Here is a 27,093-nt window from a genome sequence, read left to right on the forward strand (position 1 = left end):
GAACAATCTCCATGAAGACAGATTGAAGATGGATAGATAGGTTTATGAGACTAACGATAATGGTATGAGAAAGAGAAAAAGAGAGAGAGGAGCTGACCATTTCTCAATTTCTATCGTTAAATAATAAATATCTCTTTTCCTCTTTTATTTTTTCCAAGGAAATATATTTACATTCTCATCCAGTTATAATGAATTAAGGTGACGTCACACAACAATACAATACTTAGAATAAAACAGAGCAGTGGTACTATGTTGAACGGCATAGAGGCTCAATATTTCCTTCTAAAAAGTGTCTAATGGGGCTGGCCCAGTGGTGCAGTTAAGTCTGCAGGTTCCACTTCGGCGGCCCAGGGTTCGGCGGTTCGGATCCCAGGTGTGGACCTACACACCAGCTGTCAAGCCATGCTGTGGCAGGCATCTCACATATAAAGTATTGGAAGATGGGCACAGCTGTTACCTCAGGGCCAGTCTGCCTCAGCAAAAAGAGGAGAAAGAGGAGGACTGGTGACAGATGTTAGCTCAGGGCTAATCTTCCTCAAAAAAAAAGTGTCTAACAATTGATAATCTACATTTGCTTGACAAGGTTTGTCTATAATAGCTATAGAAAAGCCCACCTAAGTTTAAATGGTAACTGGTTTTGGCTGTGTCCTTAGGTTCAGTATTCTTCTGCATACGATTATTAAGGAGAAAATAAACAGATGAATTTAAAGAATGTGACATTTATCTTTATTCTAATAAAGATTATCAATTACAGTCTGAGTAAATTGAAAGTATGACTTGAAAAAATAGTATTTCAGTGATTCTTTTTTCCCCACAAATATTCTACTTTGGTTCAAAATAAGCAAAATATGATGATTGAGAGCAAACTGGATAATCCAAATAGTGGCCATGTGAAACTACCTAAACAGTATTTTGCACCTTTAATGAATTATTTTTCAAAATTTGAAATTTGTTCCAGTATTTAGGCTATCATGAAACAAAAAATGCTTTTCAGTGATCAGGCCACGACACACGTAAATTTGTTTCAGCATGAAGTCTGGCTCTTAAACACAAGACTCCTAATCAATCTGCTTATAGGTGTCTATGAAATACAAACCTACCTAATGGCACAAAAAGATGGGTATGTTTATTCACTTATAAAATAATTCTGGCTGGAAGAGTTCTAATTTGGAAACAAGTTTATCAATTCCCAAAAAAGCAGAGCACCTATGAAAGCCCCAAATCAGGTATAAAGGTATGCAGAATCATTCTTCATAATTATGAACTTTAATCTTTACTGAATAACTGCCATATGCCCAGTCATGTAATCCTGGCAAGAATTCCATGAAATATTTTTCATTTCCATTTTACAGCAAGGGAAACCGAGGCTCAGGAAAGGCCAGTGACTTGCTCAGAGCAAAAAAATCAAAGAGCTGGGAACTGAATTCAGTCTATCTTAAGCCAATGTATGCTCTTTCCAAATGTCAAGCTAAAACCTGAGGCAGCACAGTAAACTCAACATGCCATTCCCCTACTAGCTACATCAATAAAGAACATCAGTTTCACAAAACATTTAAAATTACTTGAAGCCCAAGAGTACACACACTGATAGCTTTTGAATAAAATGGAGTAACAGCCTTGTCATTTGGAAGGCAACCCCGATCTAGTGAGCACTCTTGTATCGTTGCTTTACCTACTGAAAAACAGCCTGCACTGACAATCCTTTTAGCACTCCTTATTTTATCCTGTCCCTGGGGACAGGAGGAGATGCTACCTAAAACTCTTTAAATGGTTGGTAAATATCATTTTGCATTGCACTAATGGGCAAAGGAGGAATGAAAATACCCATCTATATACCCTATAATCAAATAAACATGCTATTTCTCCCAAGAAAATACAAGTAAGCCCTATTAATACCTAATACAGAATTCCAGAGTCCGACACAGACACAACGTTATCAGCGAGCAATGGGCAAAAAAACTGACCAACTGTAAGAAGACAATAAAAAGCCCCTTCAAAGTCTGTCCAAAGCCTGAACTGAAGGTCTGGGGTGGGGTAAGGAGAAGGAAACACGCTCCACTCCAAGAGGCTCCAGCAAGGGCGCCTCCATATGCGTAACTCTCGCCCAATCCCCGTCCAGGCTGAAATCCCGTGACCGCCAGGGAGCCTGTTTGGAGAAAAGTAGACAGGGAGCCCGCAAGCTGGGTTGGCAGAGGACGCTGGAACCTGGCTGCTCGGGGAGAAAATGTCTCCTTGGCAGCTGCAACCACTGTCCTGTGGTCTGACTTCCTAGGGCTGGCTCGAGAGCGAGGTGTGCCTCTGGCTTCTCCCCACCCCCTTCTCCCATCCCTTTCTGCAGCTCCTACACCCCGCAGAGCTGTCGCGACCAAAGCTACACCACCTAGCCAAAAAGAAAGAAAAGAGAAAATCCCGTGTGCGCGCAGGTCGGGCAGGTCTCGCCCTCGGCTTCGGCCGGTGACAGCAGCCCGGGCATCCGCCGCCCTTGCGGAGCGCGGCCCTCCGCTCCCCGGGGCGGGCGGTGTGGCAACTGACATTCGCACGGTTCTTCCACACACAGCCCGCACGCCCTCTCCTCCAGCCCTCGGCCCCGGACCCCCGAATCCGCCGAGAGCCATCTCCCTCTGCTCCCCCCGACCTCGCCTCGGGCTCAAGGGGCAGAAGGGCGATGCCACCAGCGGGCAAGTGGCCTCCGAAGGAACCATGTTAACCTTGCAATGCACACATCTGCCCACACGCCCTGTGTCACATCCCTGCCAAGCCTGACAGCCTCCCCGCCAGAGATGCCTGCCCATCCCTGCCCCGCATCCCCTCCCAACCGCACACCCGGACCCCTACCCCGCCTGCCCGCCGGCTCTCTACCCCTTCCACCCTAAACCAACCCCAGAAAAGGGGAGACAGGATTTTACTTAAGGGGAGACAGGATTTTACCTGGATCAAATTCAGGGATCCGAGCTTGGTATTCAGCTCCGACTCTCATCCCAACATCTGCAAAGCAATGCCAAAAAAAGGAAAGGAAAAAAGAAGAAAGAAAAGAAAAAGAAAAAGGAAGAGACACTTAATAAAAAATAAAAATTGCTGGGAGGAGGAAAGAAGCGGCGGGTGGATGGGAAGATATTAACTCCGGGCACTCCGGGAGATGGCAGCGGATGGGGGCGGGGAGCGGGGGGGGGGGCGAGGGCGGAGGATTGGTCGAGGGCGGAGGAACGGGGGTCGCGGGGGGTGCTGCTGCACTGCACCGGGAGTTCGAGGCTACCGCAGCGCCCGGGCTCCGAGGGGAGGGAGGGCGGGAGCGCGGCGAGGGGAGGGGGCTGGGGGAGGGGAGGGGAGGAGGGAGGGGGGCAGGCGGGCTGGCGGGGAGGAGTTCGAGGCTACCACCGTGCTCGTCGTCGCTGCTGCAGCCGCTCTCGGGCTCCGAGTAGTGCAGCCCGCCGTTGGTGGAAGAGGCGCCGCTGCCACCGCCGCCCGCCGGGCTCTTGGCGCTGCCGTTGGCCGATCGGTTCTTCCCCAGTAACTCGGGCCCTTTCTCCATCATGCCGGGCATGGTAGAAGAGGGGAGGGGGAAAGGTGAGGGGAAGAGGTAGGCGTCAGGGTGAAGGGGGAGATGGCTTACGAGTGCGGGCGGGAGGGAAGGGAGGAGGAGGAGGAGACGGCGGCGGCGGCGGCGGCGGCGGAGGAGGAGGGTGTTAATATGGAGCCGCCATAACCGCCCCGGTCCGGCAGTAGCGCAGTCGCCTCACAACAACCCGCCCCGGCCCCGCCTCTCTCCCCTCCTCCCGCCGCCCGCCCCGCGCAGTCCCGGGCGCCCCTCTCGGCCGCGCCGCGCTCTACGCCGCCGCCGGTATCACTCCGCCCCGCAGGGAGGTTCCGGCCGGCGGGCGGGGGGAGGGCGAGGGGGGAGGGGGGAGGGGCGGGGAAGCCCGGCTCGCCGGCAGCTCGGGCAACCCCAACCGAGCGCTAATAAAATCGCCGCAGAGGCGCGGCCGCCTCTCGGGCTTCCTTCCTAGGGGGCGCTCTGGAACGCGAACGGAGGCGCTGGCGAGGGCGCGGGACTCTTTGCCCTCTCAGGGCGGAAGGAACGCAGCCAGCCTGAAAAAGGGCCGGCGCGACCCGAGCTCCCGAGTCCGCGGAGCGGCCCCCCTCTCTCCGAGGGGGTTGTGGGGCCGGGCGGTCCGGCCAGCTTCGGTCGGAGCGTGGCCGTGTCCGGACGCTGCAGCAGGCCGGCTGCTGGGCTTCAGGGCGCCTCCGCGGAGGCGGGCGGGGTAGCAGGGCGGCTTTCGGGTGTCGAGGCCCAGCCGGCCGGAGAAGAGACTCGAGCATCAGTATCCGGACGCTGCACTGTCTGTTTCGGAATCTGTGAACCGGGGCTTGATGCCCTAGGGAGACAGGGTGCCGAGACGAGTTTCCGGTGCTGGGCAATGCAGCTGAAAGGTTTTGCTAAAAGGTTTTTTTTAACCCTTTTTCCCCGTTTTCCTATCATGATTTTTTCTCTTTTTTTTTCGTTTTTGCTATTTCGTTAGGGAGTGGGTGCTGTCAACGGTGAAATAGAATTAGGACGGGGGGGTCCTTGCCCACTTGGCGCCAACTCAGTCCGCTCTGACCTGTGGTCACGGCTGCGAGCAGAGCTGTAGAGAGGGCGGAGTCCTCAAGGAGAGGTGCAGCGAGAGCTGCATTCTGGCAGGGTTTCCAGCCTGGCAGGAGATGTGCTCTGTAATGCTTTTCTGAATCGCGTTAGGCTGAAGGAATAGGGAACTGCGTCTTTCGTTCACCAGATTTGAGGACTTCTGCTGATTTGAGGACTTCTGCTATGTGCCAGGCTGCCTGGCATTGGGGGCTGTTGATGATTTTCTTTCTTTTTTACTCAGGAGGAAGTAGAAATGCAGACTTATGGTGAGCATTTAGTATGCAGGTGTATGCAGAGCAGTATTTAGGGTCAACGGCAAGGTATTTTCCAAACGATTAAAAATAAAGATTGCCCTGCAAGAATCCTATGATAGGTCAATGCAGAGTGGATCAAATCAGTCTCTCCGACCAGAGCAAGGCTCCACTGCATGAAATAACATACCTAAAGCAGGAATGTCTCAATCAGGAATTGAGCCAAGAAAATCCTGGGAAGTAAATATTTGGCAGGTGCTTGTCTACTGGGGAAAGTCTCCTGGGCAGGTACAAAACCGATCTGGTTCTGGCAGTGGAGATAGCTTCATCTCTTTATCAAAGCTTGCTAAGATTCCATTAAAGATTTGAATCGTACAATTAAAACTTTTATTTCTTTTCTCCACAGATACAGTTCTGAATATTATTTTAATTCCTACATAGTTTTTCTACAAGGAGAGAACGTCCTGACCAAGTGAAATGAATAGTCATTTCTCTTGACAGTAATATTTTTCATTGTAAATTAATTTGTTGGTATTTTGGTTGGTAGGCATAAGCTTCCGGTGAACATGATTCAGCATCTCTGGTCCTGTAACAAAAAGGCCAGACCCTGAACTGAGTGAATTCCCAAAGATAAATGTCACTGAGGCCTCTTGGCCAGCCAACTTTGTAACACCCCAGCTTTGCAACACCTTCCAGCTGCTTTTCTACAGAAAGGAATTTCTGCATATAGATCAAGGACCAAAATATTGTGACGATTTGGGGACTTTTGTAACTTATTTCTATTTATTAATAAAACCCATAAAGTGAAAAGATCCCACACTTTTCTTAAATACAGAGAAGGCAGAGCAGGGCAGGCTGCATTGCACTCGGGAGAAGAACCTCAGGGACCGGGTGGGTTATGGCACTTTACAAAAAGAAAGCAAGTTTCTGTTTTGCCCCTGAAGAAAAGGAAAGTGACTGAAGCTGGCCTGTTCTGAAGAATAAAATGGGCCTTAAAATGATTTCCCAAAAGTTAACAGGGACAGTAAAGAAAAAGAAAAGCTAAGGAAAACTTGAGAATGACTATCTATAAGGGGTTGGAGGAAGAGAAGCAGCAGCTGGGCAAAGAAGAAGAAAGCTTTAAGAAAGGAATAATAAACAATGTCCAATGATACAGAGTTGCAAGAAGGATTTAAGAAAAGGCCTTTGGTTATTTTGTTTGCTTACTTTTTTACTGTATTTAATTGTTTTTTCTTTTACTGTTGTATTTCATTGTATTTCATTGTATTTCATTTTTCTTTTACTGTTGTGTTTCATTGTATTTTAAATTTGGAACAGACAATACATTTTCATAGTTCCAAAATCAAAAGGTATAAGAGGATATATTTCACTATTGTACTGGACATCCTAAGGATTGCAAAAAGGCAAGGGAAAAAAATGTATAAGAATTGGAAAGAAATACGTGAATCTGTATTAGAAAGTATGATGGTCTATATATAAAATTATAATAATCTATAAGCTTGTAGTATTAAGTGAATTTAGCAAGTTGCTGGATACAGTCAGTATATAAAGATGAATTATGTTTATATACTAGTGCTAAACAAAAGGAATTTTTATAAAAGTGATACCGTATACAAATGCATCAAAAATATCAAATATCTAGTGTATTGATTTCCTATGACTGATATAACAAAACAAACTCGATGTCTTAAAATAAATTTATTCTCTCACAGTTCTGGAGACCGGAAGTCCAAAATCAAGATGTCAGCAGGGCTGTACTCCTTCCAGAGGCTCCACAGGAGAGTCTGCTCCTTGCTTTTTCCGGTTCCTGGTGTCTGCTGGCATTCCTCGCATTCCTTGGCTTGAAGCCACGTCACTCCAGTATCTGCCTCCATCTTCACAGTGCCCTCTCTGTATGTATCTCGAATTTCCCTCTGCCTCTATCATCTAAAGACACCGCCAGCATTCAGGGCCCACCTAGATAATCCAGTATTATCTTCTCTTCTTGAGAGCCTTAACTTAATCACCTCTACAAAGACCCTTTTTTCAAATAAGGTAACATTTACACGTTCCAGGGAGTAGGCCCTGATATCTTTGGGGCACCATCCAGCCCATTGCCCCATGAATAAATCATAATGAAAGATGTGTAAGAACTCTATACTGAAAATTATATTTTTAGAGCATTTAGAGAAGAGCCAAGGAGATGGACAGATATACTATGTCATGGCTTGGAAGACTCAATATTATTGTAAAAATGTTAGTTCTCTCCAAATTGACCTGTAGATTTAGTCTAATCCCAGTTAGAATCCCAGCAGGTTGTGTGTGTGTGTGTGTGTAAATTAACAAGCTGATTCTAAAACTTGTGTGGAAATTCAAAAGGTCAAGAACAGCCAAGACGATCAAAGAAGAGCAAAGTTGGAGGCTTCACACTACTGGGTACTAGAAAGTAGAACAATGGAACTGAGTAGAGTTTCTAAAAAGATGCTTCTGTGAACATTTTATTTATGCAAAGGTAGCTGTAGTAATGTGGAGAAAAAAATGGACATTTCAATAAATGGTACTGTGTCAACTGAATATCCATGGGGACAAAAGGGAACCTTGATGCCTACCCCTGCTAAAAAAAAAAAAAAAAAATTAATTCTAAATAGATTGTGGACCTAAATGTAAAAGATAAAAAAATAGAGCTTCTACTGCTTCTAGAAAATACCTGGATAGTAGTTTATTATCTTTATAACTTTGGGTGGTCAAATACGTCTTAGGATATAAAAGGCACTAATTATAAAGGGAAATATTGAGCATTCCATGTACAGAAAATAGTATGGAAAATGCAAAGAATCTTGAATCATTATATCATGTCAGGGAACTATGAATTGTTTAGCATTCCTGGAGCATGAAGTGAACTCAAAATGAGGCTGGAGAGGTAGGCAAGGGCTGAACCACATAGAGCCCTTTATAACATTCAAAGGCTTAAATATTTACTCTATAGATAATGGAAAAGGATCAGAGGGGTCTACACAAGAGATTCCACCCTCCTGACTTAAGTGCTTCCCAAAGTCCCACTCACTATGCCATCACCTTTGGGAGTCAGGATTTCAACATGTGGATTGGGGGAGACACAAACATTCAGACTACAGTAGTATATAGGTATTTCCTTTGTAACATACACACGTGGAAATAACATAGCTACCTATACATGCTCAGAATATTTCTGAAAAAGTACATAAAACTGTTTACCTCTTGAGGGGGAGGTGTCAGAGTCTGAGATGGAAGGGAGACTTTATCTTCCTCTGTATTCCGTTGCACAGTTGGACTCTTTTTGCCATATGTATGTATTACTATTTCGACAAATTAAATGTTTAAAGAATCGATAGGCGTAAAGCAGATAATTATAGTTAAAAAAACAAAATAATATTAAAATAATGTATAAGTAAAGTTCTAGCTAGTAGAAGTTAGAAAGTAGAATGGAAGAGGAAAGATGGAAAGAGGATGGGGTATTATCCTCATTCTACAAAAGAAAAAGATTTTAAGCGGGGCAGTAACTGGACTGCAGCTTGACTCACCAGCTACACTAGGCACACAGGAAGGACCTCAACAGAGGTTTGATTCATGTTCACCAGGCTCATAATGATTTTCTTTGTAACACCAAGTTTGCTGAAGAGTTTATTGATTTGCTCTTTGGTTCTCCTTCATTATTACTTTGAAGTGACTGTCTCAGAATAAGTTTAACTCCAAAATGGAGTCAGGCCATGCTGTGCAGCGTGGCCAGGAGACTGCCCAGCATTGAGCCGCTCGTGTTAGGCCCAATCTGGTGGTGACAGCTCAAACGTGTTTATCAATAGGGAGGAGCTTTGTATTTTTGTTTTTGTTTTTTAGAGCCACTGATCCCTAAGGAGGGGAAAATCATATAATCTTAAGAGCCAAAAGGACGTTTAGAGATCTGGTAACCTCCTTTTTCTTCACCTCCTAGAATATTTATTATTTCTAAAAGTAATCTTACAACCTCCATTTAAACAGAGAGAGAGGTAACTCTCCATCACAAAGTAGATCATGTCATTTTTTTTAAGGTGTCTAAGTCTTAGAAAATATCTCTCACTTGTTTTTTTGTATCCAAAGTTCAACGACATATGAGAAACCCCAAATAACAGTGTCTTGAACAAAATGAAAATTTCTTTCTTTTCATGCAAAAGATATCCGTAAGTGGGCAGTCCTGGGCTCAAATGACAACTGCAATGAAATTGTTGGGGATTCCGGCTCCTTCTATCTCACCCCTCCACCATTCCTAGAGTGTCACTTTTGCCCTTGTGATCCAAGATGGCTGCTAGAGTGCCTGTCCTCATGATCACGCTCCATGCAGCAGGGCAGGAAGAAAGGCAGAAGGGCACACCTCTTCTCTTTAAGGAGACTTTCTGGAAGTACCTCATACTGTTTATGCTGATACATCAATGTCCAGAACTGAGTCACATGGCCCACTAACCTCAAAGGAGGCTGGGAAATGTCAAAGTGCTCCTCTAAAAGTCAGGGTTCCGTGGGAGGAAATGAGGAATAAAAGGCACCCAGCAATCTCTGTCACTCTGGCTCTTTAAATATTTGAAAACAGCAATCATGTCCCTCTTCAGCTTCTTTTTCAGACTAAACATCATTATTCCCGTTGCCAAGTCTTCACTGATATTGTCTTCATATCCTTCACCTTTTTAATTGTCCTATAAATATGCTCTAATTTGTACTCAAGACACGCCTCTCCAACTCTGTGAAATCTAATTGGTGCAAAATCAATTGGAAATATTTTGGCCCCTTTTCTTTGCACCATGTTTTTATTAATCCATCCTAAAATTAGCTTTCTTGGCAACAACTGCACGTGGTTACTAAATCTGGAGTTAACTGCATCCTCTGGGTATTTTTTACATCTGTTATTATTTAGCCTGGTCTTTCCCCGCTTAGACTCCAGTAGGGTTTTTATTTTCCTGTTTTCCCCATCTTGAGTAAGCGAGTATAAATGTATTGCCACTTAATTTCACTTGGCTTGTTTTAGCTTATGTGAACCTTTCGAGAACTTTTTGAATTCTAATTTTCTTACCCAGCATTTGCACCTATGATAAACTGAATTTGAGTTTGTTTAATGAATGAATTCTGCAGTTAGAAGTAAAGAACATTTTCTAGAAGTTTTTTTTTAAGTCCTGGAATTGTTTATGAAATCTCTCTGTCTTAAAATAATACAGACTTTGTCTGGGAGAATTATATTCGAATGTATATACAGTCTTCTAAAAGCAGGCAGGTGGTTTAAACAGTTTTGCCAAATTTATAAATCATAAAAATATGATTTAATAATGATTTATTTGGCTAAAGAAAAAGACGAGACAGTGAAAACTTTCGTTTCCATCTTAACTCTGCCCCTGAAACACAGTGTCCTTTACTAACTCATTCACTTCTTTTTCCCTCAATTTCTCAAATTATAAAATAGAATTCACAAATTATTTTTTTTTCTGTTTTAAAAGGCGTTTAAAGAACACATTCATTAAAATCAGTCTACAGGGAATTCTAGGATTCAAATAATGAGGTAATCTGAAGATTTGAGAATAAGATTAGATATGTCAACCTCTGAAGTGGAAACAAACTAACATTACATTGATTTGTGGACATGATTTTAGAAAGTAACTTGAAAATGTTTCAGGAAAATCTTGCGCATGAGATTAGGGGCTCCTAAAATATTTTCTTGGAGATTGGAGATAGTAATCTAAGTGTAACATGTAGAATAATCTATAAATTTGACACTTAATGCCAAAATACAGTCACTGGCACACAGCAAGTGTTCAGATGTTAATTACTTCTATTAAATGTAAAGATTAGAAATAAAATCAAAGAGGGGCTGGCCCGGTGGTGCAGCGGTTAAGTGTGCACTTTCCACTTCAGTGGCCCAGGGTTCACCGGTTCAGATCTCGGGTGCAGACATGGCACCGCTTGGCAAGCCATGCTGTGGTAGGCGTCCCACATATAAAGTAGAGGAAGATGGGCACGGATGTTAGCTCAGGGCCAGTCTTCCTCAGCAAAAAAGAGGAGGACTGGTGGCAGATGTTAGCTCGGGGCTAATCTTCCTCAAAAAAAAATATCAAAGAGCTTCTCCAGAACTGACCAAGGAGATGGCACCCTGAATGTATACAGTGGTCCCTTATTTAGAAATATTCCTAGAGATAATAATACAAAGAAACAGATTCCCTGGAAAATCTCAATTTAGTAGGATATAAATAGGATTTTAAAAAGTAGCCATTACCAACTGTGCTGTGTTTAGCCCCCTTTCCCCCTAGATACAGGGCCTCTTAGCCACATCTAGATCTAATTCCGTTACTTTTGGTTATCAGAATAACGCCATTCTGTTTAGCACAGGCCAGATTTGTGGCTCTCAGGGCTTGCATGGGTATGAGACCCTTCCCCGGCTTTTCCCCCAGCACTTTGAGTGGGTCCAAGGAGGAAGAAGAAGAGAGGCAGACTGTCTTCTTAATTCTCTCTTCACAGCAGGCGGTAGCCTTCATTCTGTTGTTGCTGCTGCTTCTCTGTTTCACACTCACTGGTTATGGCAGACCCAAGTGCTTTGGGTGCTTTCGTTGGTCTTCAGAAGGGCTTTACCCCTTCTCCTGTCCCTCAGCCTTTACTGTCAGTGACTCACCCCACAGCTCTTACTACTGTCACCCTCACCCAGTGGGCAGCCCTCTTAGATGGTGTACCAAAAACATGGTAAGTATACAATTAATAATAATGGGAGTCATTGAGACAGGAGAATTATTGGAGAACTTATTACCTCTCATTACTTATGAGCCATGAATTGCATTTTGAAAATAAGACTTTTTAATCATAAGATACTTGAAACCTCTGTGAAGCAACATTTTATAGATTGAGATGTAAGAGAAATGGGTGTGATAGGAAAGTATTAAGTTGAACTAACTTGTGGAAAAAAATTCCTACCTATGTTTCCAATTTTTAATTTTATATGCTGTTTAAGCTAGGAATACTGCCAGGACATGGATTATAAGCTGAATGAATATATGCCAGTGGGAAAATCAGGGCTTAATACTGTTTATATATAATATTGTGTTAGTAAGGACTTGCCACTTAAGTTGCAAGTGACAGAAACCTATCTTGAAATAGATTAAGAAAAGCAGAAGATTTATTGGAAGACACTGGGATAGCTCACAGAATCAAAAAGCTACAGGAAACAGTCAATTTTGGGGACCTCAGGGTATAAAATAGAGGCTTGTTGCTGTTAAGTCTCTCTCTCTCTCTCTCATGCACACACAAACGCACCTCATTTCTCATTTCTCAGCTCTATATTTTCTCTGTTTACCTTCATTCTCTATTATTGCAAGTAGCCACTCCTAGACAGGAACTTCCTTTAAGACTCTTTAAATTACAAGGAATACAGGCCAGCCCAGTGGTGTAGCCGTTAAGTTCATGTGCTCCATTTCGGTGACCTGGGGTTCGCAGTCCCAGATCCTGGGCGGGGACCTACAAACTGCTTATCAAGCCATGCTGTGGCAGAGTCCCACATACAAAATAGAAGAAGATTGGCACAGATGTTAGCTCATGGACAATCTTCCTCACCAAATAAATAAATAAATAACAAGGAATAACGTGGTGCTTTTCTGGACCAGTGGCTTTCAAACCTTTTGTAAGCCACTGCAATATACATTGTGTTGTCAACCCAATATAGATACATATAAATAAATGCATATCAGCTAGCTATTTCTGCATAATGTAACAATCAGACCATCTTGGACATGCAGCAGTAAACATCTATTTTCACTCAATTGTCTGTTGGTTAGAGTCAGCTGATCTATGCTAGACTCAACTGGGTGGCACGGCTGATCTTGGTAGGGCTTGCTCGTGCATCTGTGGGTTAGCTGAAATAAGCTGATCCTGGCTGGGTGGTTTAACTTCAGTGGCTGTGCTCCATGTGTCTCTCACCCTATCATTGATACTTGCAGAATAGCCTGAGCATATTTTTCTCATGGAAATGGCAGAAGAGTAACCCAAGTTGCACAAATATTCTTCAAACCTTTGATCATGTCACATCTGCTAACATTCCATTGGCTAAAGCAAGTCCAATAGCAAGCCCTAAGTCAAGGTCAGAAATGTATACTCCACCCACGGAGGTGAGGGGAGTGAATATTTTTGAGCAGTAATCTAATCTATCAAAAATATATAAATATAACTGAATCAAAAATTCCACAAAACAATTCTTACCAAACGTTTGGAATGCATGCTGATATTTTCTATTCCATTTCATTTTATTTAGCCAGTTAAGGCTAACTACATTGATTTCATGACCCTTTATTGGGTCAAGATCTGTAGTTTGAAAAACAGTGCTCTAGACAGAAATTGAATCAGACACACATGATCTATGTCTTAGAAGCATAATCTGAACACCAAATGGAGATAATTCTGACAATTCTCTGTCTAGCCTCACTTGCCTGGGGTAGGATGATGGTGTGGGGACATTGGAAGAGTTAGCTTAGTGTTGCTCTAATCAGTGTTACTCAATGTGTTGTCCACAATTAAGCTTTTTCACAGACTGGTGCCAGTCCACAAACTGTTCATTACCAGTCCATAGTGAGATAAGAGGGCTGTGCCAGAATGTAAATGAACACACTGCTTCTTTCATTGAAAAAGCCTTGCTTAAAGAAGAAACAAAAAAGCCAGCTCAATGAAACTGCACTTTGATGAGGGCTTCTTATCTCAATCTCTGATCAGTAACAAACAGTTCACAGACTAGCGCTTGTAGTAAAATTACCCAAGGAAGACCCAGAATCTTCTAAACAGGAATCTCCATAAAATAGGTAATTTGTGTGTCTGAGACAAAGGACGGATGCTTTGGAGAAGTATATTCTTAAGCATTTCATAAATGTTGGAGGGAGGAAACTAGTAATGAGAAAGCTGAAGAAAGAAGAGCAGAGAGGGACGAACTGATGAGCAAGACTTTGGAGAATGAAGGAGGGTTGGGACAAGGTGGCTGGGTTGGTCTCCAACAGGAGGCAGTACACCTCATCCTCTGAAACTAGAAAAAACTGAAAAGGGACACTTGCAAATAAATTCATAAGAAAGAGTGTTGGACATTTGGGGTGTTTCATGCCCGAAGGTATCATTCTCTGTGAAGTGGCAAGTTCCGTCTACTGAGAGAGAATGGGGGAAGGTTTTGAGTAGGGTACTTGAAAGTAAGAGTGAAGTTGTAGAAAACCTCACACTTTGCTCTTTCTATTCTTTTCTTGTTACTGCTGTTTTGGAATTGGGGGGGATTTGAATTAAACTAAATTTACTTAAAATCCTAGTAAGGTTGTACCACTTTATTCATTTCATAAACAGTTTCTTATTTAACATAAGGGATTTTTTTTCTTACAACGTATACATTTCAAATAAATTTCTCAATATTTTGTTATGAAAATTATCAAGCATACAGTAAAGTGAAAAGAACTATACAGGGACAGTTAATTTACCTGCCACATGGATTCTGTAGTTTGTTTTTATTCCCTAGTTTTTCTGTGTGAGCCGCCGGCACAGCATGGCAACTGACAGATGGGTGGTGTGGTTCCAGGACCGGAAATGAACCCAGGCCACAGAAACGGTGAGAGTGCCAAACTTTAACCCCTAGACTATCAGAGCTGGCTGTCTTTATTTTTCGTAGGTGACCTTTCTTCTGATCTCAACCCCCAACCCCAATCACAAGCCATCAAATATTCTGCCACCAAATGGTAACCCAAGCCTCTACCTCCCCTTCCCTCGCAGAGGTCAGTGTAGGGACTATGGGGAAGGCTCAGTCTCACATTTCCCTTAAGCTGCCCACTCAGTGTCTCTTCTAGGCAACTGTACTTTCCTCTAGTCAGCTGTGTGTTGCTGTTCTCTGTACTGCTGGTCACTGGGGAAATCTGGGACATAGTGTCCTTCAGGGAAGCGATGGCACTTGGGTAGATTATCACTTCAGTTTACCCAGGATCGCCAGTTAGACTGTGCAGATATATGTGAGTCTCTTTACTGGTGGATTGGCCAGTTTTAAAAGTGGAATTACAATGGGGGAGAAGAAAGGCTAAAACTCTGCACTGAATGGGCTTCTTCCTGAATCCAGAGGAAAACTGTCTGTAGTAAACGCTGTTACTATCCCACCTCATATCCCTTTGAGTTCGTCATGAAGGTTTCCACACACTGAGGGTTTCTTTCTCAAGCCCCCATGTCTCTCTTCTTTGCCTGAAGGCTTTCTTCAGCCCCACGGAAGCTTGTTCTGCTACAGGCAGGTGCAACACAGAGGTGTGGACGGGGATTACACCCACGGGGGCAGTCTTCAACAAATAGGGGATGGAGCGAGTGGATACATGCCCCATCCTCCTCACCACCAGTGGGACAATTCAGAACTGTGTTCCACACTGTTTCTCAGAGGATCCTTAGTGGGACTGAGCCCTAGTCACCCACTCATTAACAGTAGAAACCCACTGGCTACTAACCCACTCAGTAAAGCACACTTACTGGCTTTTCTCTGTTCCCTGTCTCACTTTTCCATTTCCTCATCTGTGTTTTTTAGAATCACCTCACAAATAAACTTTCTGTATCCAAGTCCTTGTGTCAGATTCTGCTTTTTGAAGAAGCCCAAACTAAGATATTGAACAACTTAGGTTCTTCAAAAAGGAAGTTCCATGACTGGAGTCACCCCCAGTCCCTACACTGGCTATCCAGCCTTCAGATTTGTACCTGTGTCAGACACCTGTTGTGAACCACTTCAGAGTGTCCTGGCCTCACTTATCTTTTATTCTAACTACTGCTGTGGCAACCAGTTGTCTGCGTATTCTTTCAAGTTCCTCTAGGTGCAACCTGGCAATACCTCACGTCAAGCTCATGAAGCTTGCCTCTCACTCTCCCCCTGAGGTTTATCTGTTGACTCCGTGGTGAAGAATACTGTGGAAAACCACCGTGGTGCTCATGCTTATGCAACCTAGGAGATTTCTCACGCCCTTGGGGAGAACCTTTGAGCACTGGGGATGGGATCCAACTGATAAATATTGCCCCCCTTCTGTCCCTAGTTGACGCTACTGAGATGAATTTTGGGGGCCTCTTTGGCAGTCCCATGGGTCCTGCAGCCAGTCACTCAAGTGGTGGCCAACTTGACACTGCACCTTTGCGTTGGTTCTCCATCTTCCCTGCCTCTCTCACCCATCCCTCACTCCCGCTCCCTGTTTCACACTCCTCAATAAAGAATGTATATTTAAGTCTTTGCTTCAAGCTCTGCTTTCTGACGTACTAGGCTAAAATAGTACCTTTTTCTTCTTTTCAGCCTCTTTCTTTAATTCTCTCCCATGAGAGTCTTACCAACCTTTTGGTAAACCAAGAGAGGCATGAATCCCTGGATTCATTCTTCTTGCCTTTTTAGTGCAAGTCTGTAGATTTGCATCATTCAATCTGAAGTGGTGCCTTGTGGTTTTTGAGGCTAGTCAGGAATGCTGAGTCTCACAGATTTTTTTTTTTTTTGGTGTGTAGCAGTGGGAGATTTGACACACCTCGTAGTGGGTCCAAGATAGGTGTAAGACTTCTGACTTGGGTCCTCTCTTTGATATACTTATCAGTGTAAATTGCACAACTGTTGCTCTACTTCTGTACCTGATGAGACAAACATGAACACACACATTGCTATGGGAAGCAGCTTGTAAAATGGCTCCTCATGATCAGCTCTCTTGACATTCACACTCTTGTGTAGTTCCTTCCCCTGGAATGTGGGTCGGACCCAGTGATTTGGTTCTAACAAATAGAATACAGCAAAAATGATGGGCTGTCACTTCCAGATTAGGTTATAAAAGACTGACTTCCATGTTGCTCACACTTTCTCTCTGGCTTTTCTCACTTGTTCACTTTGATGAAGCCAGCTGTCATCTTGTGAGATACCCTCTGGAGAAGCCCACACAGCAAGGAACTGAGCGAGGCCTCTGGCCAACTGCAAAGAACTGAGACCTTCAGTCCAATGTCCCATGAGAAACTAAATCCTGCCAGTAGCCTGGTGAGTGAGCTCACGAAGCACATTCTCCCCAGCTGATCTTTGAGATGACTACAGCCCCAGCCAACACCGTGACTGCAGCCTTGTGAGAGACTCTGACCCAGAAGACCCAGCTAAGCTATGCTCTGATTCCTGACCCACATGAACTGTGAGATAATAAATGTTATATTAAATAATACATTGATCAAAACAAACATTAATTCTCTGGGACAATGAATCTAAAGCTGTAAAGAGGAAAGGCATATTAATGACTACATGAGATTTGAAACAGGCCGCTTTCCACAACGCACTCTCCTTGGAGCCAATTAGTCATTTTAAATTGTAGAGTATTTAGTTTCTTTTATACTTTTTTTTTTTTTGAGGAAGATTAGCCCTGAGCTAACGTCTGCTGCCCATCCTCCTGTTTTTGCTGAGGAAGACTGGCCCTGAGCTAACATCTGTGCCCATCTTCCTCTACTTTATATGTGGGACGCCTACAACAGGATGGCTTGCCAAGCGGTGCCATGTCTGCACCCGGGATCCTAACTGGTGAACCCTGGGCCACCAAAGCAGAACGTGCGCACTTAACCACTGCGTCACCAGGCTGGCCCCTAAACTTTCTTTTTGGGCCTTCAGATATAATAAAGGAGTTATAAGGGTTCCTACCTTAGTTAAGCTGAGACCACTAAAATGATGGTTTTAAATGTTCTCCTTCAAGAAAAAGAAGACTCCATCGTATTTTTATGTTGCTTGACCACCTCTCCCTCTCCTTAAAGCATTTATTCATTTATTCAGCAAACGTTAATTGAGAACCTATTACTGTGTGAACCAAGTCCTCTGCCTGAGGTTGGGATTACAAAGATTAACTAGATCTGGTCTTTAGTAAGGGAATCTGACAAGTCCACAAGGCCATTAAATACAACTGGCAAGGCCCATCCTAGGATGAGCCTGAGTAGCTATGGAAACACAGAGGTGGATCCTGTAAGACTTTCTGTAGGACCTAATCTCTGAATTAAGACCTGAAGAACAAGTCGTAGATGGCCAGATGGCATAAATGGAAGGGAGTCTCTGGCAAGAGTGGAACAGTGTGTGCAAAGGCCTGGAGCCCTAATCTTTGGGTTACCCTACTCCATCTTTTCTGTGTTTTTAACATCTCCCTTTCCATTTGGCCCCTTCTCCATGGCCTATAAACATCTTAATGTTTTTTACATTTAAAAACAAGGCAAAAAAATAATCCCTCCCTCAATATTGTGTCCTCCTCAAGCTACTGCCCTATCTCCCTGCTTCTCGTTGTAGTCATGCTCCTTGAAAGAATATAGGGCCTACCTCAAGTCCCTTACCTCCCATTCCGTCTTTAACCTGAGGACCCAGGGGACCTTCATGGGAAAGAGGAGAGTGGTACAAGGAGAAGAACAAATGGTCATTTAGGAAGGTGGAGGGTAATGAGAAAACAAGAATTCATACTGCATGGGTTCAACTGAAGGTTCTGGGAACTTTGAGGGTGAACAAAGAAGAAAGACTTTGAGTAGCTTCAAGATCTATTCAACGCAATAGGGATAAAGAAAGGGGATTTTTATGAAGTTTTAGGTAGGTGTTTCTCTTTGGGGGTTTCTTCAGAGGGTATAGTAAAGATTTGAATTTCTATTTTAGTTACTTCAGGTTGCTGAATGCCAGGACTGAGCTACAAGTCTGCCTTGCATTACATGGATTACATTTAACTTTTAAGTTAGCAATGCAATGTTTGGTTTAAAAATTCTAGTGTTCCATATACAATGATATCTTAAGGTACTGGAAGACCAGTATTTTTTGTTGGAATAAAACCATTATTCTAAAAAATTATGAAATTTGAATCATTTATGTGTTATACCACATTCCAATTTCTAATCAAACTGTGTTTCACTTTTTTAGATAAAATTCTTCTATGTCTCCATAATTCTTAAAAGGAAGTATAAATGGCAATAGAAAAGAAGAGCTCCTATTGGTAGAATAATACTTATTTGAGTTCCAGGAACTTCTGAGCAAGTAGAATATGAAAATGGGTACTGAAAGGAATCCAAGAAACTCTCTGCCTTGGGATCCCATCATGAAACTAAAGAAGCCAGAGGAGAACTGGAAATATTTTCTTTTGAAGGAATAAGAACAACAGTTTGCTATCAATGAAAAGATTGCAACCCATGGAAAAAAATAGTAATTAAAAGTATGGTCTCAAAGGTAGTGAGAAGAGATGGGGTAAGAGAATTGAAGATGGATGAAGAGATTTGAAGATGGAGTAAAAAGAAAACATCTGAAGTTAGCTAATGACCCATGAGGTCTTCTTCCAGCTGTTGTAGAATTAGAGCTTTTTCAGCAGCTGGAAAAATGCGCACAAAGATTAAATCACTATCTAATAATGATCAATTGACACACTTCGGAAACGTCTTTTTTTAAAAAAGATCATCTATTTCATTTTCTATTTTTCATGATTAGTTACTGTTTCTTTATTTCATGTAGTATTTAGCTTAGTCTGTTTGTAATACTTTATTCATTTTATCTGCCGGCAACTGATATTACACTGATGATTTATATTTAATGTTTAAATTTTTATAATTTTCCATTTTACTTAATGTATAATTTTTTATTTAAAATGTATTAAATAAGCTGACATTTTTATTTTACGAATTAAAAAGCTGCACAAAAGAAAATACAAGTATTTTAGTTATTATTTGAATCAAAACCACACTCTGGTATTATCCATATCTCCTGGTATTATAATGATTTTTTAAAACATGCAGTTCTCACATAAAATCATCTCTGATTCTGCTCCAGGGAAACTCTGGATTGACTCCCCTGAGCAGCTTGTCAGACCCAATGATGATGATCACAATACTTCACTGAAATTATGTGTTTATCTGTCTCCCTGTATTGTGTCACAAAGTCCTTGAATATTTATAAAACAGGAAGTAATTTGATTAGTTACAGTGAGGGGGATACTCCTTTCAGCCTTGTTGAGTGTTTGTTTAGTATGAGGAAGGAACTGAAAGCTGCATCAACTCTGGATATACAACAAAATTGAGTTGTGGACATTCCCAGGGCCAGACGGCACTTCACCAGGGCACAACCAGTCAGCCAGCTCTGTCTCATCTTCCTTTATCTTCAACCATGTCTGAAATTGAAGACCATCTGTGCTATGTAATAAAATGCCATACACCATAATAATAATTTTGAAATTTAATATATCTGAAGTCTATACTTATAAAAATCATGAAACAAAAATGTGTTTAAATCTCATTTAAAATGCAAAACCTCATTTTTATTATTTTCTTAGTATCTAACCTGTTGAATAAACAGCTTAGTCATGATCACAATGAGATAATGTATATGGAAGCAATGTGTAAATTGTAAAATGCTACACAAAAGAGTCTGCCTAACAGCTACAGTTAGAGACAAGACATTTCCTCTTCTCTTCCCCAGAGGGAATAATCCTAAATTTGTTAACTTTTCTTAATAGGTTTTTCGTTTCCAGCCACTCAAATTCTTGATACTGTTTTTCAAAACCCCGTTAAACTGCAGGCAGAAATGTAGCCCCACACTGATCCTTTAGGTGAAACACGTCCTTATACCAGGGCAAGACAGACTTCCTAGGCCTGCCTCAGGCTGCCTTGGGTCTGGCTGAGACTTCTATTTTCGAGAGGTGCAGCATTCTTTGCTCATTTGCTTTTTCCTCAGTGGAGCATTAGACTCACTCAGGCAACCTTTCTCTGTAGCTCTTCTTTGAAAGCACTAAAAAAGTTAGCTTCAAAATTATTTTAAATAAGAGAGAATATTTAGCCCTTTCCTCTCACTACCTAGGAAAATATGGCAAGTTTTAAGTTTGGGAAAAGATACCTTTCCTTCATTTATGTACAAATGTGAATGACTGCCTTACTACTCACCAGCAAAAATTGTTTCCAGTTCTCAGAAACCCACCATCCGCAGACTTCTAAGTGGCTTATTTGTAGTTGGAACTTAAAGAGATTATGTTATACTTACTTAGTTACTTCAAAATTCTTTTTCTGCATAAGTTGCTACTAAATCAGCATAATTATAGCATACAGTCTTTGAGCATCCCGCTTAATAGTTATTTATTCTTGATCCACTCACTCTCGCTACACCATCCTTGAGGATAATACTGTTTATCTGAGTAATGAACAATTGAGGGGAACAGCATTTATATAAGTAATAAACAGCTGAATAAAGAACAGTTGAAGGAAAGTTTTTATCTTTGCATCTTGCTGAATATTGGGGAGGGAGTTTAAGGTGATTAACTTGGGCTCTACACAAATGACTGATTAAATCCCTTGCTAAAAGTTCTTTCCTAATAAATATGGATTGTGCTATACATTGTTCAGTTAATAGCAAATATTCATTGAGTGCTTACCATGTGCCAGGTACTGTACTTAGTAAATATCCCTGTTCTTGTGGAGCTTATATTTTAGAAAGGGGAGACAATGAACAATAAATGATAAATTTAAGAAAAATACATAAAATATTATATATAGTATATATACATTATACTTATATGAACATGTATATGTATCATACTGTATAATATTGTATAATATATAGTGTTGTATTACATTAAGTTGTATTATATTAGAAGATGATATGTGCTGTAGAAAAGAAATGAAAATGCAGGGCATGATAAGGGGCACGGAGAGTGCCAATTTTAAAGAGGATGTTCAAAGTGGGTCTTGAGATGTAGTTGGAATTTGAGAAGATTTCAAGGAGGTAATGGAGTTAGCCATAAAGATAGCAGGGAAAGAACATTCCTGGCAGAGGAAACAGCCTGTGCAAAGGCCCTAGATGGAAGCAAGCCTGGCATTTTCAAGGGAAATCAAGGAAGCCAGGATGGCTGGAGTGGAGTGAGTGAGTGGAAGATGGTAGGAGGGGAGGTCAGAGAACAGGGTGAGGGTAGTAGTGCTGGTGGAACAAGATCCTGTAGAAACATGGGCGGGGGAGTTGATGAAAACTTTGACTTTTTTACCCTGAGTGAAATGGGGAAGACTTGGAGGGTTTTGATCAGAGGAGTGACATGTTCTGGCTTATGTTTTAAAGGGGCCACAGTGGCTATGTTGAGAGTAGACCATAAGGAGCAAGGATAAAAGATGTGAGACCTATGGGAAGCTACTGCAACGATCCAGGAAAATTCTGATGGTGGCTCAGGTCAGGATGGCAGCAGTGGAGGTGGTAAAAAACAATTGGATGTTGAATGTGTTTTGAAGATAGAGCATGATTGGCTGATGGATTGGTTTTGGCACATGAGAGAGGCAGCAGAATCAAAAAGATTCCGAAGTATTTAGTCTGAGCAAGTGGAAACATGAAGATGTTATCAACTGAGATGGGGGAGGCTAGAGGTACAGCAGGTTTGGGGAAGGAAATTCAAGAGTTCAGTTTTGGTCTTATCGCGTTTGAGTTATCTATTAGACATTTAAGTTGAGATGTGGAGCTGGCAGTTAGATATAGTCTGAAGCGATGGCTAGTCTGGATATATAAATTTGGGAGAAGGATGTACATGTAATTTGTAGGGCCCAATGCAAAATGAAAAGTTATTAATTTCAAGATCATGACAGTAGAGCATTAAAACAAGTGTGGAATCCTGTCGAGGCTGGGGCCCTGTGTCACATGCTGATGAAGCTGGCCCCCTTTGGGAGTCATTGGCATATACGTGATATTGAAAGCCATGAGATTGGACAAGATCATCAAGGGAGTGAATATAGATGGAGAAGAAGACCAAACACTGACCCCTGGGCACTCTAGCATTAAGAGATTGAGAAGAAGAAGAGGCAGCAAAGGAAACTGAGAGGTAGGGGGACAACCAGGAGAACATGGTGTCCTGAAGGCCACGAGAGAACAGGAGGCGTGAGTGATCAACTGCATCAAATGCTGCTGGTCAGTTAAGGCGAGGACAGGGAATGGACCACTGGATTTAGCACTTTATAAACTTTTAGCCACAGTGAATTTTAATTTCTTTATAAGAAGCTAGGCAAAGCTACTGAGGGAGTGATTACAAACCACAAAATTGCAATTATTGAAAACAATTTCTAGGCCAGCCTGGTGGCTCAGCGGTTAAGTGTGCACATTCTGCTTCAGCGGCCCGGGGTTCGCTGGTTTGGATCCTGGGTGTGGACATGACACCACGTGGCAAGCCATGCTGTGCTTTATATGTGGCAAGCCATCCAACATATAAAGTAGAGGAAGATGGGCATGGATGTTAGCTCAGGGCCAGTCTTCCTCAGCAAAAAGAGAAGGGTTGGCAGCAGATGTTAGCTCAGGGCCAGTCTTCCTCAGCAAAAAGAGGAGGGTTGGCAGATGATGTTAGCTCAGGGCTAATCATTCTCAAAAAAAAGAAAACAATTTCATTCTTTCTTTTGTTTGCTGGGAAAAATTCACCCTGAGCTAACATCTGTTGCCAGTCTTCCTCTCTTTTTTTTTTTTTGCTTTTCCCTCCCCAAAGCGCCAGCAATAGTTGTATACTCTAGTTGTGAGTCTGTCCAGTTTTTCTATGTGAGCCACCACCACCATATGGCTACTGAAGACAAGTGGTGTGGTTCTGCACCCAGGAACTGAACCCAGGCCGCCAAAGCAGAGCACACGGAACTTTAACCACTAGGCCATCAGGGTTGGCTCAACAATTTCTTGATATTATGTGGCAACAAAGACAATGGGCCATATTCCACATTTGTACAAACTCTCCTGAAGCACATCCCTATAATCACTGTTATATGAGTAAATTTACTTTGAAATCTTGGTAGATTTGGGGCATATAAAATAAGAATACATTTTAAATGAGATCAGAAGAGGATTTTCTGAAGTTTTTCCAAAATATTTTTGGAAAGTAACTTTCTTGGCTAATATCAAGTATTTAGGAGGCCCTAATAACTTGTCTTAAAATAATATTTTCTTTAAAAAAAAATTTAGGATCCTTGAAAAGAGAAATTGCTTTGAAATACTGATTATCCCCCCTTTATTAGTTTCTATTACATTTGTTGTATTGTCTCAGGATGCTTTGGCAAGAGGCTGATATGGAAGAGCTTTGAAACAAAAAGAAAGTCTTCCCAACCTCGAACTTAAGGTAATTTTAAGTATCAAATCCACAGGGATCCAGGGTGTTGTTCAAGAACAAAGCTTCAACTATTGCCCATTCTTATGCATTTTAATGCACCTTACATTTAGACTAAAGGAAAAAAGTTTAATAAGCTTCTGAGTTTGATTAAAACTCTTTTGCAGGGTTTTTCACAAAAACATTTTATAATCCAGAGAGTCAAGTAAGGGTTTTTCATTTGTTTGTTTATAAGAATGAGCTAGGCTTGAAAAGCATTCTTCTAGAAACCTAAAGCTTTGCTGACTGCTTCTAGGTTTTGATGTATTTCTATGGTTAACAAGATACCACAGTAGGAGGCATCAAAGAGATCGTAAGTTAACATCTAGAAAATAATTCTGTTTTTGTACTGAAATTGAATTTGCCTTTATACATAGAATAAATTTACATCTCAATTAGCAGAGGAAATTCTGTGAAGGACCTCTACCACATCCACACCCAAGTAATCTATAGTCTACCACCCTCAGTGACTTCTTTGCCAATTATTCTGGATCTGCAGAGAAATTCTTCTTTTAGGGTATATTTTAAGCACCATGAGGAATAGATGATTAACTTTAAGAGTTAAGCAGTCTAGAATATAAGATCTATGGGTTATATGTCCAAAATATCTTTTTCTGAAGAGCAGAGACTGTGGTCACTGGGATGAACAGAAACCTGGTAAACAGAGATGGGAGCTGCAGGGAGTGACAGGAGCTTGAGTGTGTGAGGGGCCCTCAAAGCCCAAAGAGCTAGATGGTGGCCTGGAGATGCCACCCCCAAGATAGGTGAGCCAGATGCCTTAAAAAGGCTGTCAGGATTAAGTTCCCCATGCTGCTCATCATGTTTTCATTAATCAATGGCTAACTTTCTTGTCCTTGACTTAGTCTTAAACTTTACCTCCTACTTCTCCCCAAATCATTTCACTGCATCTTCAGGAACTCCTAGTTCACAAATGAAGCAAGCGCTCCCATTATCTCACACTATGGCTGGGAACTCAGCTCCTAGTCTTGCTGTAACTGAAAGCTGGCTCTCCTCTTGGAGGTAACCTCCTCGTGGGCATTTCCAGTAATGCCTATACTTATACCCCGTAGAGGAAGACATTTTATCAGCCCGTAAATGGGACCTCCTCCTTCTTGCAGGTCATCGAAGTTCACCTCTTCCCTTTCGGATTCTTAGCAAGAGTGGCCTGCCCCTGCTCAGCACTATTTTGAGGCTCTGCTAGCCTTCCAGAAGGGTATATTCTCTTCTTTTTTTCTTGGTTGCTGAGAAGCATCCAGTTTTTCATGGGTGCATTTGCTTGGTAAAGTTTATAGTAAGTTTAAATGGAAAGTTTAATAGTAAAAGCTCATATTTTGATCTCCACATCACCTTTAATTTTTGACAATATAAATAAGTTTTTCTTTATATTAAACTTTTGAGTATGTAGAAGAAAGCAACCAACTTAAAAAATGTGCCTTTGTGTATGTTAATCAACTACCTTATGGATTTTTCTTGTTTTGGTTTCTATATTATTGACCTGGAGTTGCTTAATTATTTTCTTCAATACTATTCAGTGAAGCTGAATACATTTATTGGTAGATTTAGGCTATCTTTTCCAAGTTTTGCTCCTTAAATCAAACTCTTGAACCCTCTTGAGTTGCCACACTACCATGCTTATGTGACAGTTACTTAAAGAAGTGTTCTCAAATCTTTGGAGGGAATCTGATCAATGCTTTCTCTGAAACTTAGTAAAAGTATTCTATTTCCTAATGCAGCAAAGACACGTATTATTGTTTCTAATATTTCTGAAAAGATTACTTGAATGGAGGCTGCCTATTCTTACATTTCCATAAGGAAGGGCCTTGGGACAGTCATTCCACTAGTGCAGTATTGTAGACGATTACTTTTCTGTCCCTATGTAACAATCCTTCTTCCTTTGGAATTCATACTATCTGACTATCCTCATTGCTGACATCTTCACATCTCGAGGTTACTCCCCTCATTCATTGAAGACTTTGGCTCTTGTCTCATGATCTTCTCTCTCCAACACCTGCCATTATCCTACATGCTCTTTTCAACATCAGAGAGGCCAAATGGAGGAGAATCAAGGCCCTGGGAAACAGCCCCAGCTCAGCTAATAGCCAAAAACAACTTGCCAGCCATGTGAATGATGTTATTTTGGACCTTCCAGCACTCCAGCACCCCAGGAGACACCAGCAAAATAGAATAACCACCTAGTCAATGCATAGGTTGTGAGAAGTAATAATTTGTTATAGTTTTAAGCTTTTAACATTTTGGAGTAATTTGTTGTGCAGGATTGGATAAAAGTATCTTCCCTCTCCACATTCCCAACTTGGGCCATAGAGGAGGAACATATATGACCTCTCTTCTACTCCTTTGAGTGTAACTCCCCAAGATCGGCCAATATAATTGAGAAAAATTTGACTGTAGTGTGTTGAATAGCATCCTTCCTCCAGATTCATGTCTATCTAACACCTCAGAATGTAACCTATGTGTATATAGGGTAATTAGTTAAGGATCTTGAGATGAAATCATCCTGGATTTAGGGGGGGATCCTAAATCCAATGGCTGAGGTCTTTATAAAAGAAAGGAGAGGGAGATTTGAACACACAGAGACACAGAGGAGAAGACAATGTGAAGATGGAGACAGAGATTGGAATGATGGGGCTCCAAGCCAAGGGCTGCTAGGAGCCACCAGAAGCTGAAAGAGGCAAGGAAGGATTCTCCCCTAGAGACTTTGGCACCTTGATTTTAAATTTTTGCCCTCTGGAACTGTAAAAGAATAGATTTCTGCTGTGTTAAGCTACCAAGTTTCTGGTAATTTGTTACAGCAACCCTAGGAAATGAATACATTGACATTCACTGTTGGATGAAGTCACTGCATTGAAAGACAATGGGTACCCACAATTATTGGATCCATCTGTATCCAGATGGGTGGGATGGGCCTGAGGTCCTAATCCCTTCAGCTGATTAGAAAAGCGGACTTAGAGTCTACTCTGCAGACCCCCTCATGTCTCTGACTCTTAGGAACTTCCTCCTCCTGACCCCCACTTTAGGTGGTTAAGTGTGTTCACTTGGCCTCTGCCAATCCAGGGTCTTCCTCTCTCTCCTGATATAAGGTAGTTCAGTTCAACTGTAGTGTCTCCAACTA

At 42.0% G+C, this 27,093-nt stretch overlaps 2 protein-coding genes across 4 annotated transcripts in view; one reads left to right on the forward strand and one right to left on the reverse strand.

Moving 5' to 3' along the window:
* The window catches only part of RCOR3 (REST corepressor 3), a 45,415-nt gene extending 41,562 nt beyond the window's left edge, over positions 1–3,853 (reverse strand). The window contains exons 1-2 of one of the 3 annotated variants that reach the window (XM_046683982.1): positions 3,376–3,853; positions 2,929–2,985 (exon numbers count right to left, since the gene is read on the reverse strand). In XM_046683982.1, coding sequence (XP_046539938.1) covers positions 2,929–2,985; positions 3,376–3,541 — 223 coding nt within the window. In that variant the 5' untranslated portion in view covers positions 3,542–3,853. Of the gene's footprint in view, positions 1–2,928; positions 2,986–3,372 lie in introns of all 3 variants that reach the window. The other 2 variants (XM_046683980.1, XM_046683981.1) reach the window with 2 other exon arrangements.
* Positions 3,540–19,492, forward strand: LOC124249691 (uncharacterized). Its single transcript, XM_046680913.1, has 7 exons — positions 3,540–3,564; positions 3,794–3,861; positions 4,005–4,428; positions 6,585–6,764; positions 16,256–16,258; positions 16,736–17,015; positions 18,755–19,492. The coding sequence occupies exons 1-6, from the start codon at positions 3,540–3,542 to the stop codon at positions 16,819–16,821; spliced, it is 786 nt and encodes a 261-aa protein (XP_046536869.1). The 3' UTR covers positions 16,822–17,015; positions 18,755–19,492.
* The last annotated feature ends 7,601 nt before the right edge of the window (positions 19,493–27,093 follow it).

Source organism: Equus quagga, chromosome 13 (genome assembly GCF_021613505.1).
Source record: "Equus quagga isolate Etosha38 chromosome 13, UCLA_HA_Equagga_1.0, whole genome shotgun sequence".
NCBI lineage: Eukaryota > Metazoa > Chordata > Mammalia > Perissodactyla > Equidae > Equus > Equus quagga.

Bases quoted from the DNA above. Each gene is read 5' to 3' on its own strand.
- LOC124249691 (XM_046680913.1), top strand. From the start codon at position 3,540: ATGGTAGAAGAGGGGAGGGGGAAAG. The intron at 3,565-3,793 runs GTGAGGGGAAGA...CGCCCCGCGCAG, and splicing joins AGAAGAGGGGAGGGGGAAAG to TCCCGGGCGCCCCTCTCGGC. The intron at 4,429-6,584 runs GTTTTGCTAAAA...ATTCTCTCACAG, and splicing joins CTGGGCAATGCAGCTGAAAG to TTCTGGAGACCGGAAGTCCA.